Here is a 17,559-nt window from a genome sequence, read left to right as displayed (position 1 = left end):
CCAAATGTAAGTTTATGCAGTGTGCATGGAGTGGCTTGCTTTCTCTACTAGTTCAGCGTCAATTAGATGAGAAATGCAGATGGTATATGCTGATAAATTTTGGAAGGTTTTTCTATTACCTGTCGTACAAAGTACATGAAATCTATCTTGGATTAAGAGACAGGACCTCAAAGATTGTTAATGATTGGTTGGTCTAAGGACTGTGGCATATTTTCAAACTACAAGTTTCATTTTTAGAGGGCTCTAGTTGTTGTTAGAGACATCTATGAATTTCAGTATTTCCAATTTCCTACTTTTAATATTGAGAGTATTTTCTACTTTTAATATTGGCAACTCCCATAATCCCTTGAGTCCATTTCGTGGAGTGTGTACTTTATAGATGAAAGGAAAATTTAACTGCCAATATTCAGTCCTCTGAAGTGACCAGCAGGTTGAGGTATATCATGTTAAGTACACACAAGTATATTGTAAAAAAGTGGGATGTATAGTATGGAAGATATACCTATCTTTCTCTTAAAATCACAACTGACAGTGCTAAAGTAGTTAACAAATTTCTCTCTTTTGTTAAACATGTTGGCTTATTTTTTCACATTTTCTTTCTAAAATTCCCATTATCTGCCATGAGGTTTTGGGAATTCATAAACCCAATGTATTCATATTTTAGGGATATATAGGTTTTAAAACATTTATAGTTTAAAGTTAAGGTAAACATCATTAGACTATATCCATAGAATAGGAATTGATGACAGAATAAGTAGCTAGAACAATCTCTCTCTCTCTATTTCAAGTTTACTTATTTATTTTGGAAGAGAGAGAAAAAGACAGTAAGCTGGGGAGGGGCAGAGATAGAGGGAGAGAGACAATCCCAGGCAGGCTCTGTGCCCTTAGGGGAGAGCCTGAGGCAGTGCTTGATCCCACGAATTGCCAGATCATGACCTGGGCAGAAATCAAGGGTCAGAAGCTCAGCTAACTGAGCCACCCAGGCGTCCCAGTTGTCATAACAACCAGGAGTTGGATAGGCTCTGCAGGTGATTAACTACCATGGAGAAACATGTGGAAAGGTTAGAGAAAGGTTAGAGAAATTTTAAAGATCGTTGGCTTTCTTTCTTCTACACTGGAATCTTTCTGGAATCTATTTTGAGTGGTAAAGAAAGCTCCAGATCCTCCCTAGAGTTGAACTTCAATTCTACTGTTTGGGAAATAAAGAAGTACAGCATATATATATGCTGAGTAAGGTACAAGGTTTCCTAAAAATTTGTGTAGTATGGAACTATAAATTTCCATGGTTGAAATACATAATAATAAGAAAAATTGCAATAAACTGCATGTACAAAAGTTACAAACTTTTTAATGTGGCCATTTCCAAATACTTGAAATATCCATATTAGAACTCCAACTTGTATGTGGGTCATTAGTGTATATGGACACGTTTTAATTTCCTCACTATTAATAGTTTTCTGGTTGGTTTAATTTGAAATATTCAGGTTTGACACAGGGTTTATTGCGGCAACTACTACCTTGAGATGCTAATTGCAGTGTGGTTTCCTGTTTAAAACAATCTATAAGTGTTCGTTAGAGCGGACATATTCCTTTAAACCTTTTGAATTGAGCCATCCAAATATTGTCATTGTTGCCATATGAGTCACGACTGTACTTTCTTAGTATAGTAAGGCAACGATAAATACGTATTCCCAAGCAAATACAGAGATTTCTACCGTACCAGTGCCCCTGCTGAAAAATTGTCCTGTGGCTAGTATTTTTACATTCCAAGTTTCAGGTATAAAAGAGACATGTTTTAATATTCTCAAATATGAAAATAGTGATGTCTGTGAATTCTGGGGTGGGGGGAATAGGTGCATTACATTTCTTTTTGCGTCTGGCAGAATTCACTGAATTTAAGCAATGATGGAGAGCTTTTGAAATAGGATGTGTAAAGTACAGAAAAATGTATTCAAGTATTTCAGAGACATATTGAGACAATGTGGTTTATCATAACTTCGAACCACACAGCTTTTCCTCAGGGAACACAAACAACGTTGTGTTCTAATCTATCTTTAGTACAAGAATATATTTCCATGATTTTAATTCATATACACCAAGTAAAGAAGACTGTGTTCAACTTTCGGGTGCACAGTCTGCAGAATAAGAGTAACAATTTCTTTCAGTTGTGACATTTGCCTTTAATGCCAAATATGGTTTTTGTGTGTTTGCCTGTTTTTTCCAATAATGTTTTAAATTACTTATGAAGGAGGGCAGTTTGGTCCTTCACTTAGCAAAAATCACTGAGCATACATTATTTTTTCACAAGTTATTTTTAAACACTACAACTGGATACACCAAAGTTCAATAACTTTGAGAACTTTTTAGCTTTAAATGGCAGTTCTTGCTTTTAGTTTGAGATTGACTAAAATTCAGAAAATAATACCATTGGATTCAAAGACTGGCTTATTTTTTCCTCTTAAAGCTGAGTTAATTGTTTCTTAATGTTTAAACTTTTCTCTGTCAACCTTTTGGCACATTGAGTTTCTATTCAGCAAATCTGACCAAAAATTAAACATATCTAAAGAGCATTCTGGAGCTTTTTAAAAATACAACAATAATGATAAAAATAATGCAGAAAAATAGCAAAAATTCAAAAGAATCAGAACCTGGTTCAATTTAACCAAGAACTCTATCATATATTTGTACTTAATTACACTGCATGAAATTAGTTAATGCCCCATTGTAACTGAAATAATTCCATGGGTTGCTGATAAATTTTAAGTAAAAATTGTATTTAAAAGTATTCACATCTAGTGAATAGCATATATATTGAAATCATTAGTTCAGAAATATAAAAACAACCAATCCTCACTTTATAGAAATGACTTATTTGTATAATTTAGAATTAAAATCTTCCCTCCTTACATTTGGAGCTAAGAGTTTGAACCTATATAACTTTGATCGGAAAACTGTTCTTATTTAAAAAATCTTTCATAAATCCATTTTTGTTTTAACTAAATTCATTTTTATCAAAATGTAAATACTATAATCCCATTGAACTTTAAAGTCTCATTCTAAGCTAAAATATAAAAATCTTAATGAACTTTGTTCAATTATATCAAAACATTAAACATAATTACATACAGACAATTAAGCAGCTATTAAAAAACTAACAAAACAAGGGTGCTGGCTTGCGGTTTTCAGTGTTTGGCAATAATTCCAAATACACACCTATAACACTTACTTAAAAATGATAATGTTATTTTCAGTATTTCCATCTTCATTCATAGAGATATAGCTAGGAAAAGCAGATTTTGTATAGAATATGATCTGTTAAGCCATTTGTTTGAGATTTCCAAAGAGGGAAATATTGTATTTGAAACAATTAGATTTAGTATATAAATAACAAAACTTTTTAATTTTAAATTTATGATTTGAAGTTTTTTGGTATCACATAAGTTGGGCCGGTAGTATCTGTATGTGCAATCCTCTGAGGGCGTGAGTTTTCTACAGAATTAACTGATTATTTTCTGTTTTGTAACTATAGCATAAGAACATGTTTTAAAGCTTCAAGCTACTGATGTTTAAAGTCTTCAACATTTTCCCTTTTTCCATTTATAAAGTTAATTGTGCAAAATTTACTTTTGTAAGATTTAATGTCATTGAGCTGAAAAGCAAGAAATTCCAAAGAAGTTTTCACGTGTACTATTAGGTGACATTATATAACAACACAAACACATTGGCAATAATATGTCCACTTACATGATATACTGTGAAAGGACAGATAATCTTAAAGTAATATGAAATAGAATCCTCATAGTATATATTTTTGTATCCATTAAAAGCCTCTTAATATGCCTGTGACTTTGCAGAGCAAATCATAATAATACCTTCCCATTTGCCACTTTAATTTGATGGTCCTTATTTGTATACCACACACACACACATACACACACCCATGGCAAAGAAACTTTCCTTTGAATTGATCGTTCGCACTTGCATGCCCCCGGAGGCTTAATCTTGTTGCTGATGAATATCCTCATGCCTAAGAATTTTATAGATAACCCAGTAGAAAATGTTAAAAATCAAAAAGGCTAATGGGAAGCAAGCTCGAGAGATGGTGTCAATCTTCTTGGCTCTGTCGATAAAGACCTTCCTCATTTCATCAGGGCTTTTCGGCATTACCTGGACAGGATGGTTTGGGCCCTTTGGGGTCACACCATCTTTTGCTTGCAGACATGGCCCCATTCCATAGGCTGTGAAGCTGAATCGACTTTCCCTTACCTCATCATCCTGTCAGAAGAAAAACATAAGAAAACACTTGAGTCATGGAATAGAGCGTGTATAACAGGCATTTCGGATTTGTAATGTAAACTTTATCACGATAAAGGTTACAAGCATATAAAGATTGAGTTGCTTTGTTTCCCATTCAAGTTTTACTGATTTATCCTGCTGCATCATATAAACGTGTCTATTAAGAAATATGAAACTCTCAAATAATATGTTTTATTGGAAAAACTAAACATTCTGGTATTATCTACGTATTGCTACAATATATAAATAAGTTGAGCAAGCAAAGGAATCTATTGGGATCTTATACCTGTTCATATGTTTTTGGGTTTTTTTACATAATGTGGATAAATAATATGATGTCAAGGGGGAAATATCAAGATCATTGACTGGATTTTGCTTTTTCATAGAGGCAAACTTTAATGTTTATTTCCTATAATTTTTATATGACTTCATTGGAAAATACACTCTAGCTCAAGAACGCTGTTTGGGTTTTGTTATCCTCACCTAACGTGACTTTTATGTTTTACACTAAATCATCTAGAAGACTCTAAGATAGTCATATATTCTAGTTTATATGCGATTATTTTTCAGGTACATGGACTGAGTTGAAATTATGAATAAAATTTGGCTGAAGTTTATTTCATGTTCTGGAAAGATATTGTCAACTTTCTCTTAAATGTTGCAAATTAAAGAATTCTCCATATACATACGTGAAAAGAAAACCAAAATTTAAGCCAAAATTTACTTAATAAAAATGTGATAAATGAAATGTGTTCATGATAGGAAAACATGGCATTTAGAGTTTATAATGAAATTCATTAATGAATAACTTAATTTAATTCATTTATTTATAATGTAACAATAGACAACTGCCAATTAATTAGGGGTTTTTTTTGCTACTAAAACTGAAAGTTTAAAAGATGACATTTTCTAAAGTTGTTTTAAAGTTGTCAAAGCTCTCCTTTTATGAAAGTAATTTTTAATGGTAATATAGGAGACAAAAGTAATTGGCTCAAACTCTTGAAAAATTATTTTGGGTCTGTTTAAGCAGAGGCTCAATAAAATGTATATTACAAAATATGAAACTGAAAAATGGAAATTAAAATGGATTCTGAACATGAGAAGATGATCAAAGTTCATGTAATAATGTTTGAAATAGTTTTTTGGGAATAATGGAATAAGGCAATTTCACATGAAAAATAAAAACAAATAATTCTTGGGAAACAGCTGAACTGTAAGATGCATAAGCAATTGAATTGTGAGGAAACAAATCTGAAGTAAATGCCGATGATCCTAATTATACTTAACTGCTGTTGTAATCTTATAAAAATTGGAAACTGAATTTTCAGTACTCTTTAAAAAAGATGTTCATTTATACTGGCTTTTTTTTTTTTTTTTAGTTTCCATGGAAATTTTAAGGCTAAATTATTATTTGCCTTGAATTTTTTATGTCCCAGAAAAAAGTGGATATACAAGAAATTAAGCTGTTCCTTTGTAAGTGCTAAGACAGTTTCCTTATAATTTAGGAAATCATGCTGTTGTTTGCATTTCAGAAAAAAAGTGTAGATCATTGGAGAATTTGTACAACTTTTGGGTGCAAATCAGCTGAATGCTGAAGGATATATAAAATAGCCTTTTAACCTATATCAACCCATGTGTCCAAAAAAAAGCCATCTCAAAATAGGACAAAAGATAATTTCTCAATGAGCATTTACAATGAGGTGTTGACATATTAGTTGAACCAATTAAGAGATGGGTTACAAAAATGCTAGAATTTTAGGATTCTACTGTATTTAGTAAAGTAGAATCCATTTATTTTTTCCCTCTAGCTTTACTAAAAAACAACTGGCATATATTACTGTACAAGTTTAAGGTATACAGCATGACCGTTTGATTTACATATACGATAAAATGATTATCACAGTAGTTTTAGTATCCATCACCTCATATAGATAGAAAAAAAAGAAGAGAAAAAAAAATTCTCCCTGGGATGAAAATTCTTAGGATCTACTATCTTAACAACTTTCCTGTAGATCATGCAGCAGCATTAGCTATAGTCATCATGTTGTGCATTACTTTCCTAGTGCTTATTTATCTTATAACTGGAAGTTTGTGTCTTTAACCACCTACCTCCATTGACTACCTTTCTAACCATCAATTCGGAAGAACTTAACTATGTTCAAACCCTTAGAGACTCCACCCACCCCACCCCCCACCCCGCTCCAGTTCTCCATCTCAAAACAGAGACAATCTTTTCAAGATTTAAGATATTCAGTGAACAACCACATTATGTTCCATGGCATCTTTCCACTAACTGTGAGTAGAGGGTTAATCTCAGGCCTGGGCTGATGAACGACTTCTGATCCTTTCAGCATCATTTCCTTGAAAACAATAGAGCTCACTAAATGGGGAAGGTGGAGTTTGCTACATTTACTGCGCGGGGCACCGCTGAGTGATGGCCTGAAGGCCCTTGGGCTACGTGACCAGAACGTAGACAAGTCTGGTAAGAAATAAGGGCTGTGGCTTCTTTGTGTCAATGTGATAACATATGCTCTGACGTTTGTCCGTGGCAGCGCGTCTACATGCGCCTGTGGATGAGGCCCAAAGCAGCTGTGCTCATGAGTAACTGCCCTGCCTCCTGGGGAGATGAGAAAAAGCTACCTCTGATGTGCCGGCTGCCTCACATGCTCCTGTAGGACTGAGTGAAGCCCAGTGTGTCTGGAGGGTCTGATTGACACATTTAACCCCGCATTTCAACGGTGGTAACTGAAGCTGACCTGGCTTTCAGATCCTTTCAGACTCAATATGGCCCAAAGTTCAGGGAGGGAATTTGATAAGAATGTTGATACTGATCCCCCCTGGGGTTGAGATAGCCAAAGTCCCACGGAAAATAACTGGGGATAAATCTTACTCTCGTAATGTGGAAGACACAGAATGATCCCTTATTGAATTGGTAGACGGGTGATTAATGAGATAAAACTGAAGGAGACCAGGGTGATAAAACCGAGGGGAAAATGGCTCAAAATACAATTTTCTTGTCTCCTATTTAGTTGATTATCTGTGAAACGGAAACCACTTGGTAGAAAGAGAAATTAGAGCAAGTAAAGCAAGCAGGTTCATGGCCTGTAAGTCCACTTGGGAGTTGGAAGAACATTGCATTTAATCCCTGATGTTACTTCTTTGCAACCTTAGGCCAACAACACTGGAAACTAGTGAGTATTGTGTAGTCCCGTCCAATAGAAATATACTGGGAGCCACACATGAACACCGTGTGTATAATTTTCAATTTAAATTTTACACTATCTACCATTTTAATGAGTTAAAAGAAACCAATGAAATTAAGTTCAGTATTACATTTTCTTTAACTTAGTATGTCCTAATATGATTTAAATATTTACTCAAAGTAAAAAGGAGATCTTCTATATTCTTTATTTCATGCTAAGTCCTTGAAATCAGCATGTATTTTTAATACACTTCTGTTCAGACTCTATATTTATTTTTTTAAATGTTTTTCAAGGTTTATTTATTTTTGAGAGACAGAGAGAGAGAGACAGAGTTCAAGCAAGGGAGGGGCAGAGAGAGAGGGAGACCCAGAATCCGAAGCAGGCTCCAACTGACTGAGCCACCCAGGGGCCCCTCAGACTCTATATTTCCAGTGCTCAATAGCCACATGTGGCTTGTGGCTACCATTTTGTATGAAGCAATTATAACATAAAGAAGCAGGATCTCTTTACTGTGAAGTACCAGCTGATATCTGTGGTCTATGCTTTCTAGGATTGACATAGGGATGTATATATATATATATATATATATATATATATATCGTGGGATATATATATATATATATATATATATATATATCGTGGGATATATATATATATATATATATATATATATATATATATACACCGCAGCATGAAAAACAATGTTAGCTGTGAACGCTGACTTCTAACGTGCTGCAGCTACTGGCCAGCATGTAACCAATAACCCTTTTGGAGCAGGTAAAGTCTGGGGTGGTATGAATCTATGCTGAGGACCAGCTTCCTGGTTCTCCCACTGCTGTGACATTGAACAGCAGAAGTAGTTACGTTAAGGGAAGTAGCAAACCTGGCCTGGCCATGTGATAAATAAAAATGAGCCTAGCCAAACCACATTCTCTGACCTAAACTCTGGCAGACACTATGATTAGGGGAGTCCTCCAGGCGTGGGTTCCCCATGTACTTCTCCTTCGAAAGGCAGGAAGCTACACATGATTCATGGGTACATTTGCTTTTATAGCTGCCATGCCGGGTTTTGCCGGTGGGCTATTCACAAGAAAGATCATGGCCAGAGGTAAATCTATTAGCTCTCTTTAGGTGGCTTTTAAGACACAGAATGAAAATTGACAGGAGTCCTATGAAAGATTTCCTGGCACATTTTTGCCAGCTGGGAGGAAGGAAATCTGTTCCAGTTCCGGCAGCTGCTTCCTTTAAGGAACCCTGTTAAATATGCTGCTTTCATCTCAGAAGTTAAATCAATGATGCCGGTGGGGAAAGGAAACAAAAGGCACTGATATGGGCTGCTGAATTTACTCCATCCATGAAGGCAGTTGAAACAAAGAAGACTGGTTTGAAGGCTGGGCTCTCCTTGCCCAGCTCGGAGTGGAATATCCAGCAGATAGTATCACCTTTGGCTAAATGCATAAGTGGAAAGGACATGACACATGCATGAGGGATCTTGCCATTTCTGGTTTGAACTTAATCTCGGGCAGTTGTTTCCTAGCCCAGTTACAATTGGATGTACTAAATGGGAAGCCATTAGAATTGCTTAAACCTTCCTTTGTGGTGACTATTAAACAGTACAAGATTCCAGGAAGGTACGGGGCACTTGGATGGCTCAGTGTGTTAAGTGTCTCATTTCAGCTCAGGTCATGATCTCACAGTTCCGTGAGTTCAAGCCCTGCATTGGGTCTCTGCTCTCAGTGCAGAGCCTGCTGTGAATCCTCTGTCTCTCTCTCCTCCTCCCCGGCTCACACACTCTCTCTCTCTAAAATAAATAAACATTAAAAAAAAAAAAAAAAAAGATTCCAGGAAAGTAAATGAAACTCTTAGTTCTGATTAAAGAAATAGTGGGAGCAGGGGTGCTAAGTCCTTCATTAATTTTCTCTAGAATAGCTCTATCTGGTCTATGATAAAGCTAAATATATCCTACAGTCCGACTGCTGACTACTTGGAGTCACTAAAGAAGTCCCTCAACAGCCTCTACCATGATAAATAGTAAAAACTGAAGAGCTTCAGAAGGACAAAGGAGGATGGTATGCCTTTTTTAAAATATTTCATTTTTAAGTAATATCTACACCCAGCGTGGGACTTGAACTCACAACCCCAAGATCCAGAGTCACATACTCCACTGTCAGCCAGGCTCCCCGAGGCACTGGTATACTTAACAGACTGGACTAGGGTTTTCCTGTTAGGTTTATACAAAGAAAAAAGCCTGACACTGTGTATCTTCATGTGGTGTAGACCCAGTTAAGGAAACGTGAAATCTCCAGCTTATTATCACAAACTGGTTTGAAACAGCTTGGTCTAGGTCACTGTCAAAAGGAAGTTGGTTAATGATAAATGGTAGTTTCTCTCTCTGAGGAGAAAGTCAAGGGAGGGTTTCGTAACTAGTGGCCCATGTGACTAGGTAAAGGTAACTAATTAACCTGGTTAGAATTCAGGGCCCAGCCCCATCAGACCAATTTCCAGAAATAATTGGAGGAAACCATTAGGAATGATTTACAAACAATAAAGGACAAACCATTATCTCTTCTGCATCCCTGTATGAGAAAAACAGCTTGTATGTAACACTATTTGTAATTTGGCAGATACATTTTGATACCTGTTGACCATTTTGTATAAAGTGACTGGAAGACGGAATGAATTTGAAAGTGGAACATGAGCAAACGAACTGTGACAGGTCTGAGGTAGGCAACAAATAGCCCAAGTTCCCTCTCTGACGCCTTAAAATCCATCAGCTCTAGAGGCATCTGCTATGAAAACACATGCAGACTGGAATTTCTGAAGAAGACTCAACAGTGGTACTGTAAGACGGCTGCCAGAATTCTAGACTGGAAATCTCTCTGATCTATTTGAATGGCAACTACTGATACTCTCTTGTGCTCTGGTAGAAGCAGTTTCCAAACTGAAGGAACCCAAAGGGCATCAGACTTTATTTAGGCTTAAAAAACCTATCATCCTATGATGGGCAAGGTCAGAAAGGTATTTCAGTCTAAGTTCCCTGATAAAATGAAAACGGTATCTTTAGGAACAAGCTAAGGAGAACTACTCAGGCGAAGTACATCATATCCATGAAAAGGTAGCTTATTTGACAATGGACCAGAGATGGAATCTCCAGCTGGAGCTATCCAGAGTGGTATGAATCTCATGATTCTCTTCCCACTGAGACAAAGCTGGTCACCTCGTTCACCAATAGAAATTTTTACATAGAAGGTCAGGAGCTAAACTACACCTTCAGTCTAATAAATAATTGTAGTTGAAAGCGAGGTAAGTCCACAAAATGAACTGGCTTGAGAACCGGTGTATGTGGCAGTATCCGAAGTATTGCTCTCAGAGCAATATCTGGATATTCAAAGCTCTTGACTCAAGCCAGTGGCGTTGCCTTATGGTCAGGCAAGTGGCCCGGGTTAAACAAACAATTAACAACATCCCACGGTGGGAGATGAAATTCCTTATAAAAATTCCAGGGTATAATTAAATTAAGTCAAGTAATGTTTTCCTGGCTGTTAGCTCAGAAGGAGAATAGAGTGCCAAAACAGATGTCTTGGACCGGCCATGGATGTAGCCATGATGGTGTCCAGGCCATGCAACAATGGACAGAACTGTAATATATTCCTCTGTTGTGTCATTGATGTGGTGGCAGCTTGACCTGAATATTAATGAAGGAAAATATTGCTTGAAAATTGCCTTTGAATTAAATCTCCTGAGGATAAGTGCTAACACATTGCTGGCAGATGGAATGCTAAGGTCTTTGACTATGGCTCCTGGAGGATTCCGTGGATTTTAGCAGAAATAGACAGAGTCCATCTTGGGCTTTTTTTATACCATAACAGAAGCCACAGATGAAAATACCATTAATGGCTTGGAACAAAGCATTTTTATATCAGTTTGGGCTCCTGGAATAGATCTCATTGAACAAAAGAACACATTTAAACATGACCAGTGAACAAAATGGCCCAAGAGTGCAACAGAGTGAGGGCATTTAAATAGAAACTGGAATGAGGAATTAAAACACTTATTACTAAAGACAGGACAGCAAGGACATAAAGAGCTGGCTAGTTCACAGGATGAGTGTGTAGATCACTTGAGTATGAGTGACAACAACAAAGAATGCCTTTAACAAGGTTTCTAGTTTCTGGTGGTTGAAGTGGGGGGGGGGGGGGTTGGGAGCAATGCTGTGATGCTATTTTGTTATTCCCATTTACACACATTTCTTTTGCATTATAATGGTTCTGATATAGCATATCAGATATATATTATATACCTGATATAATGGTTCTGGGCCCATGATTGCATTTTCTAGCTGATGGGATCATTGCTGCTTCTGATCTATTATTAGATCATATTTATATTAGATGATATTAATAGATAGATCATATCTATTTCTTTAAACTAGGAAGACATCCATGCTCCCTGTGAGTGAGGGGACAAAATATGTTGTGTGCTTGAGTCCCGTGAGGACTTCCAATTAGACGAAGATAACTTTATCTGCTGTTTCTCCTGACTTTTATCCTTCTAAAAGTTAAATAAATGACATGAGACTAAAGCTTATTTCTGTCTCGTAACCATGACTGCGTTCTCAAACCTGTAATCAGGGCTATCGTGCTGTAATGAACAAAGCTACTTGACCTCTAGGTGTCGGTTTTCATAGAACAATGACACATTTGAACAATTTAAATTTAATCGTCTTTATGTACCATTGATTCCTCATAAAATTTGGCAACAACCTGTCAAATCACCAGCATTCTATGTGCATGCAATAATGACAGCCTGGGGGAGGGCATTGTTTCTCACACTGCGGTCCACAAAACACCTGCCTTGGAATCACTGGGACAGGTTGCAGAGATCCAGTTTTCTGAATGGCAATTGTGGAGATTTGTACTCATCACTCCTAGGTTGTCCCAGAAATCTGCATTCCCAACAAGTTTTCTAGGTGATCATTATGCACAGCAAATTCTACAAGCGTTTCCAAGAGACATTAATGTATCTATCCAAGCAGGCTTGAATTTAGTGAAGAAACATCTTTTGAATTCCACTCAAATTTACATTTTTAAGTGGCAGTTTATGAACACATACTCTGGGATGACTTTTGTGTTAGTATTTAACTATTATTTCATTTTTAAATAATTTTCTGTTTTACCTAAGGCTGCTTCTAGGTAATGTTATGTGTAAGGTTATTTATATGATCTGTATCTTTATCCATTTTTAAATCTACCATGGGCCAAAGCATATCCTGGGCAATGGACTTTGCATAATTATGTGTCACAGCATGATAGAGTGCATTACTGTTTTCGAAAGCATCCGGAATATGGTTTCACTAACATCATACTTCCGATTAATTGTGGTGCTAGAGAAATAGAAACACTTTGAACTTCAATGAAAACATTTCCCTCATGAAAATGTCTTGTTCAAATACTTATTTCCTAGTAATGGTAACAAAAACAAGGTGTTGAGGAGAACTTACATTCTAAAAAACATGAAAATAAATTGGGCATTTGCATTATAAAAATATGTGTGTGCTATATAGGAAGTCATTTCCAAATATATCCTTTTAATCTCAAAAATATTAGATGGTCCAAATTTACAATCTGACTCAAGATTGACATTTGAAATGCAAATGTGCAGTGAAATTCTTTATTCCAATTAGTACTCAAATATTTGTTTGAAATAATTCAGTTTTCTGGAGATATCTTCAGCTTGAGTTTCTAATAGACTGAAGGTCAAACATGTGAAGTATTTAGACCAACATCTAAAACTTTTGACTCAAACACTATATGTTAGCCAATATTTAATGTTGATAAAAGTAAGGCACTTTCCAACCCAAGATATAGGTAATAATAAAAATTAAATGAATGAATTAAAATGAGCAAAAAATGAGCAAAAGAACATGGCTGATTTAAAAAGTAAAATTGAAGACATACCTTAATTTACTCACAAGTAAAATCACTTACTATGCTTTAAGCAAGTTAGAAGGGTAGGCAATGAAGAACGTAATAACCCATTTAGTTAGTGTGCAATTCTTTATACAGGAGACCTGTTTTCACTAAGTTTGAAAGTGAGAAAAATGTTTCAGTAATTAAACATCAAGATCACATTGTGAAATATTCTACATGCTTTTTCATTTTATTAGAGAGTGATGCCAAAGAGTGACTCATGGAACATGCATAGTATAACTAGAAATATTGAAAATAGAAAATCCAAGTCTAGGGGCACTTGGGTGGCTCAGGGGTTTCAGCACCCGACTCTTGGTTTCAGCTCAGGTCATGATCTCATGGTTTGTGAGTTTGGGCCCCATGTCAGGCTCTGTGCTGACGGCTGCTTGGGATTCTATGTCTCCCTCTCTCTCTCCCAAAATAAATAAATAAACTATTAAAAAAAATCCAAGGGCAGAGACAGTCATTCAGTTGAATTACTTCATCTCCATCATATAACAAATATATATTAACATACAAGTAATATAAAAATTTATTTCCTATCCTCTTCTTAGTCCTTAAAAATGGCCAAAATCTTATTTTTGGGTGTGGGAGTGGTGAAAGCATGAAGCTTGTTAGTGAGTGATAATAAAACATGAAGACTCTACGACAGCATGAATGATGATTTATTATGTGAACTGCTGTGGGGTACAACAGCATTAACTACATTATTTCCATCCTAATGTTTCTCCCCTGGTAGGTGCCTTTGGGTGTTCTGTATACAATCAAGATGTCAAGTAATTATGCCAAAGGTCTTTCTGTTTCAACAATTTTCTGTAACTTCTAATTGCCAAATAGGAGAGTAACAAAGGAAGGAAAAATGAATTGCTGTTCATTTCCATTTACAGGGTTTCAAAGTGTGTGGATTTTGAAAAAAAAAATTTACTAATAAACATAGCAGTGGCTTATTTTTGTTGGGAAAATCTCCATCACTTAGAAAATTCTGAGGTAAGATGAAATATAGGAATGAATTAAAAATTCTTTTTCCAAAATACATATCAGTTTAATACATCTATATACATTTCCATATTATTTTAAAATAGAAAGCTTCAAAGAATACAATTAGAGACGAGATTAAAAATACCTTATGGTTGCAAGTCAATTGTCAATATAAAATTATTTAAAATCCAGTTTTCATGAGAACTTTGCATTTATTATTGATGACATGCATTAGTTATGAATTAGCCAAGTTTATGTTTATATATTGAAATTAGATTCAGAAATGGTTTGGAAATTATTTACATGGTAAAATGTAGGCTTAAAAAGATGAACGCTAAGATAAAATAAAACAAAGATGGAATACATACATTTTAGGAGATTGATGAGAAATCAAGGAAATAATTCTTTTAAATACTCATGTATCTATTTCTAGCACAATATGCCAGATTCGTTCAGTGCCAACTCGAATTAAAGGGAGACATAAGATAATATGTTATGATAGGCAACATATGCAAAAAGCTGTAAATGTGTTTTAGTTAACTTTGAGATGGAAGTCACTATAATGCATGTGAAATTAGATTAAGTAGAGGTTACATTATTTTATTGAATGCTATTTTCCTAAATAGATATTTCAGAGAGGATATAGCTCCAAGATTTAGCGGTGTTTAACACAGACCCTAAATATTTGTTTGCAGGAAATCGTTAAATTCTAACAATTTTTGGTTTACTTGAGAGGATGAAATTTTGAACCCCTCCCATATCAGAGTCATTCAAATATAATTTAGTTTGAAATGATTGGGAAACTACTCTTCCTTGGGCATGTATCAAAGAAATTTGTAGGAAATATTTTCCTACTTAAAAAATATCTTATACTCCAGAGTATAGCATTAACTGAGCTAAATGGAAACTTTATTATATAATTTAATATATATGGGTACCACATTGCTTTCAACTGTCTATGGAGCCTCATCCCTTCAAAATACTGTATGTATATACACATACATATATGTGTATGGATATATATATATACACATATATAAATATATTTATGGATATATATGTGTATATATATATATATATATATATATATATATATATTTATGGATATGTATATGTGTGTGTGTGCGTGTGTGTGTGTCCTAAAACTATAGAGCCGAAAAACTATACAGGGCAGAAAAAACAACTATTTGTTATTCTTAGAAGTTACCTTGAGTTATTTTTGAGGTAAGACAGCATATAAATACATAAGTCAATAAAATAATGACAAGCTTTTGTACAGATAGTCAAAATGCAGTCAATGATATCTTTTTTTTTTCAAATTTTTGTTTAAATTCTACTTAGTTAATATAGTGTAATACTGCTTGCAGGAACAGAATTTAGTGATTTGTCACATGCATATAACACCCAGTGGTCATCATAAGAAGTATCCTTCTAGATACCCATCACCCATTTAGCCCATCCCCCAAGATAACCATTGTGCTTAGCAAAATATAAACTTGGCCGTTATTTCTCAATTCCAGAACTAATGGCTCATTTTTCTTTCATTTGAGTATATAAATAGCAATGGACACACAATAACAAGCAGGAAGACAGAGGTACTGGAATACTGTGTGAATATGTTTTCTTTCAGTAAACCATTGCATCATTACATTGTGATGCAGAAGAAGCTTTGTCAAATGCATTAAAGCAACCCCACATCATCCATTTCTCTCCACAAATAACATGTATTTAGAAACATTTTGGGCACACCTTTATAACCCTGCAGGACTAAAGTAATGATATCACATGTGGGAAGAGCAACTTCTAACCAAAACACTTTCATATCATGCATACACCCACACATATACAGCACTGGGGGTAAGCGTCTACGACATGGTGCAGTGGGTACTCGGCACACAGCAGGCTATGACAGTGTGGGGTGGGGAAATTTGGATACAAGAGCAAACTTGTTTTCTTTCACAATAGACCAAAGATTCACTCGCTCATACCTTAATGGAGAAAAAGTAAAATATAAGAGATTCCACAATGCTAAGCCAATTCTGAACCAAGTTAAAAGTTTTCTAGGAATAATATTTACATTAGTATAAGGCCCCCTGTTGTGACAAACTTTTTATACTGAGGCTATTTTATTTACTTTGCCTATTCTGCCAATTCAGAGCGCTTGAAAAAAGCTATGTAAACCAGTACTCGTGAAAATATAGGGTATTGGATCAACATTTAGACTCATTTAGATTACTTTGATTTAAAGATTTGGATTGCTCAGACTGTTTCTAAGCAAGTTACAGGTTTTAAAAATGATGAATTCAAAGACTTGTTAGTTTGAGAAAAATAGTTTTCAGAAAGTCAAAATAATCATCCCCAAATTTGCACAAGGATTGGAATATTATAAAATAAGTGGAATTCATATAATTTCCCATGAATGTATTTGCATTACCATTTTGTTTCTTTTTAAAAAATAAGTATTTATAATGGTTGCTGAGGTAAACCTAATTTTTTATCAGAGTTCTTTTTGCATTGTTTTGTAAAGCAATATTTAATTAAATATATAGGAATTAAATTAAATATTTAGTTAAATATATAGGAACTAAAGTTCCTATAGGCATTAACTTCTTAATTACTAGGGGTTTAAGTATATTGTCTCCCAAAGAGGCTACTATTTGTGTTATGCAAATACAATGCAATTACATTTTTTCTTAAAATTTATATTTAAGATAATTAAGTAAAAGTAATTGAATCAAGTGAATTTTTTTTTTTCAGGGATGAAAAAATAAAGGAGATGTGGCTAGCTATGCTGGGAACAAATCTGCAATTTTAGTAGAAAAATTAGTTGAACAATTATATATTATAAGAAAATTTAGTAAGTGCTTTAAAATAATACTGGCCCTAGATACCTGCTATGACATTGAGAATCCTTCAATTAGATGAATGTAACATGTTTCCTATCTGTTCATCTAACACTGTATGTATTCTTAACCAAGATGTGAGCCAGAATCATCTGGGGAGGTATTTTTAAATGCACTTTATTCCAGAAATTTTAGTTTAGTAGACTGGACTGTTTGTGATTCCCCAGCCCAAATTCTTGGCTTGGACATGTTTCAATTCAACCACTGAAT

At 35.0% G+C, this 17,559-nt stretch overlaps 1 protein-coding gene across 2 annotated transcripts in view; it reads right to left on the bottom strand.

The window, feature by feature from the left end:
* Window positions 1–3,873: 3,873 nt before the first annotated feature.
* The window catches only part of GLRA3 (glycine receptor alpha 3), a 198,290-nt gene continuing 184,604 nt past the window's right edge, over window positions 3,874–17,559 (bottom strand). For both annotated transcript variants that reach the window (XM_042933891.1, XM_042933892.1), the window contains one exon: window positions 3,874–4,275. In XM_042933891.1, coding sequence (XP_042789825.1) covers window positions 3,997–4,275 — 279 coding nt within the window. In that variant the 3' untranslated portion in view covers window positions 3,874–3,996. The remainder of the gene's footprint in view (window positions 4,276–17,559) is intronic.

The sequence above is a fragment of the Panthera leo genome, chromosome B1, assembly GCF_018350215.1.
Source record: "Panthera leo isolate Ple1 chromosome B1, P.leo_Ple1_pat1.1, whole genome shotgun sequence".
NCBI lineage: Eukaryota > Metazoa > Chordata > Mammalia > Carnivora > Felidae > Panthera > Panthera leo.
The sequence above is the reverse complement of the archived record's forward strand: the minus strand, read 5'-3'. Positions and strand labels throughout refer to the sequence as shown.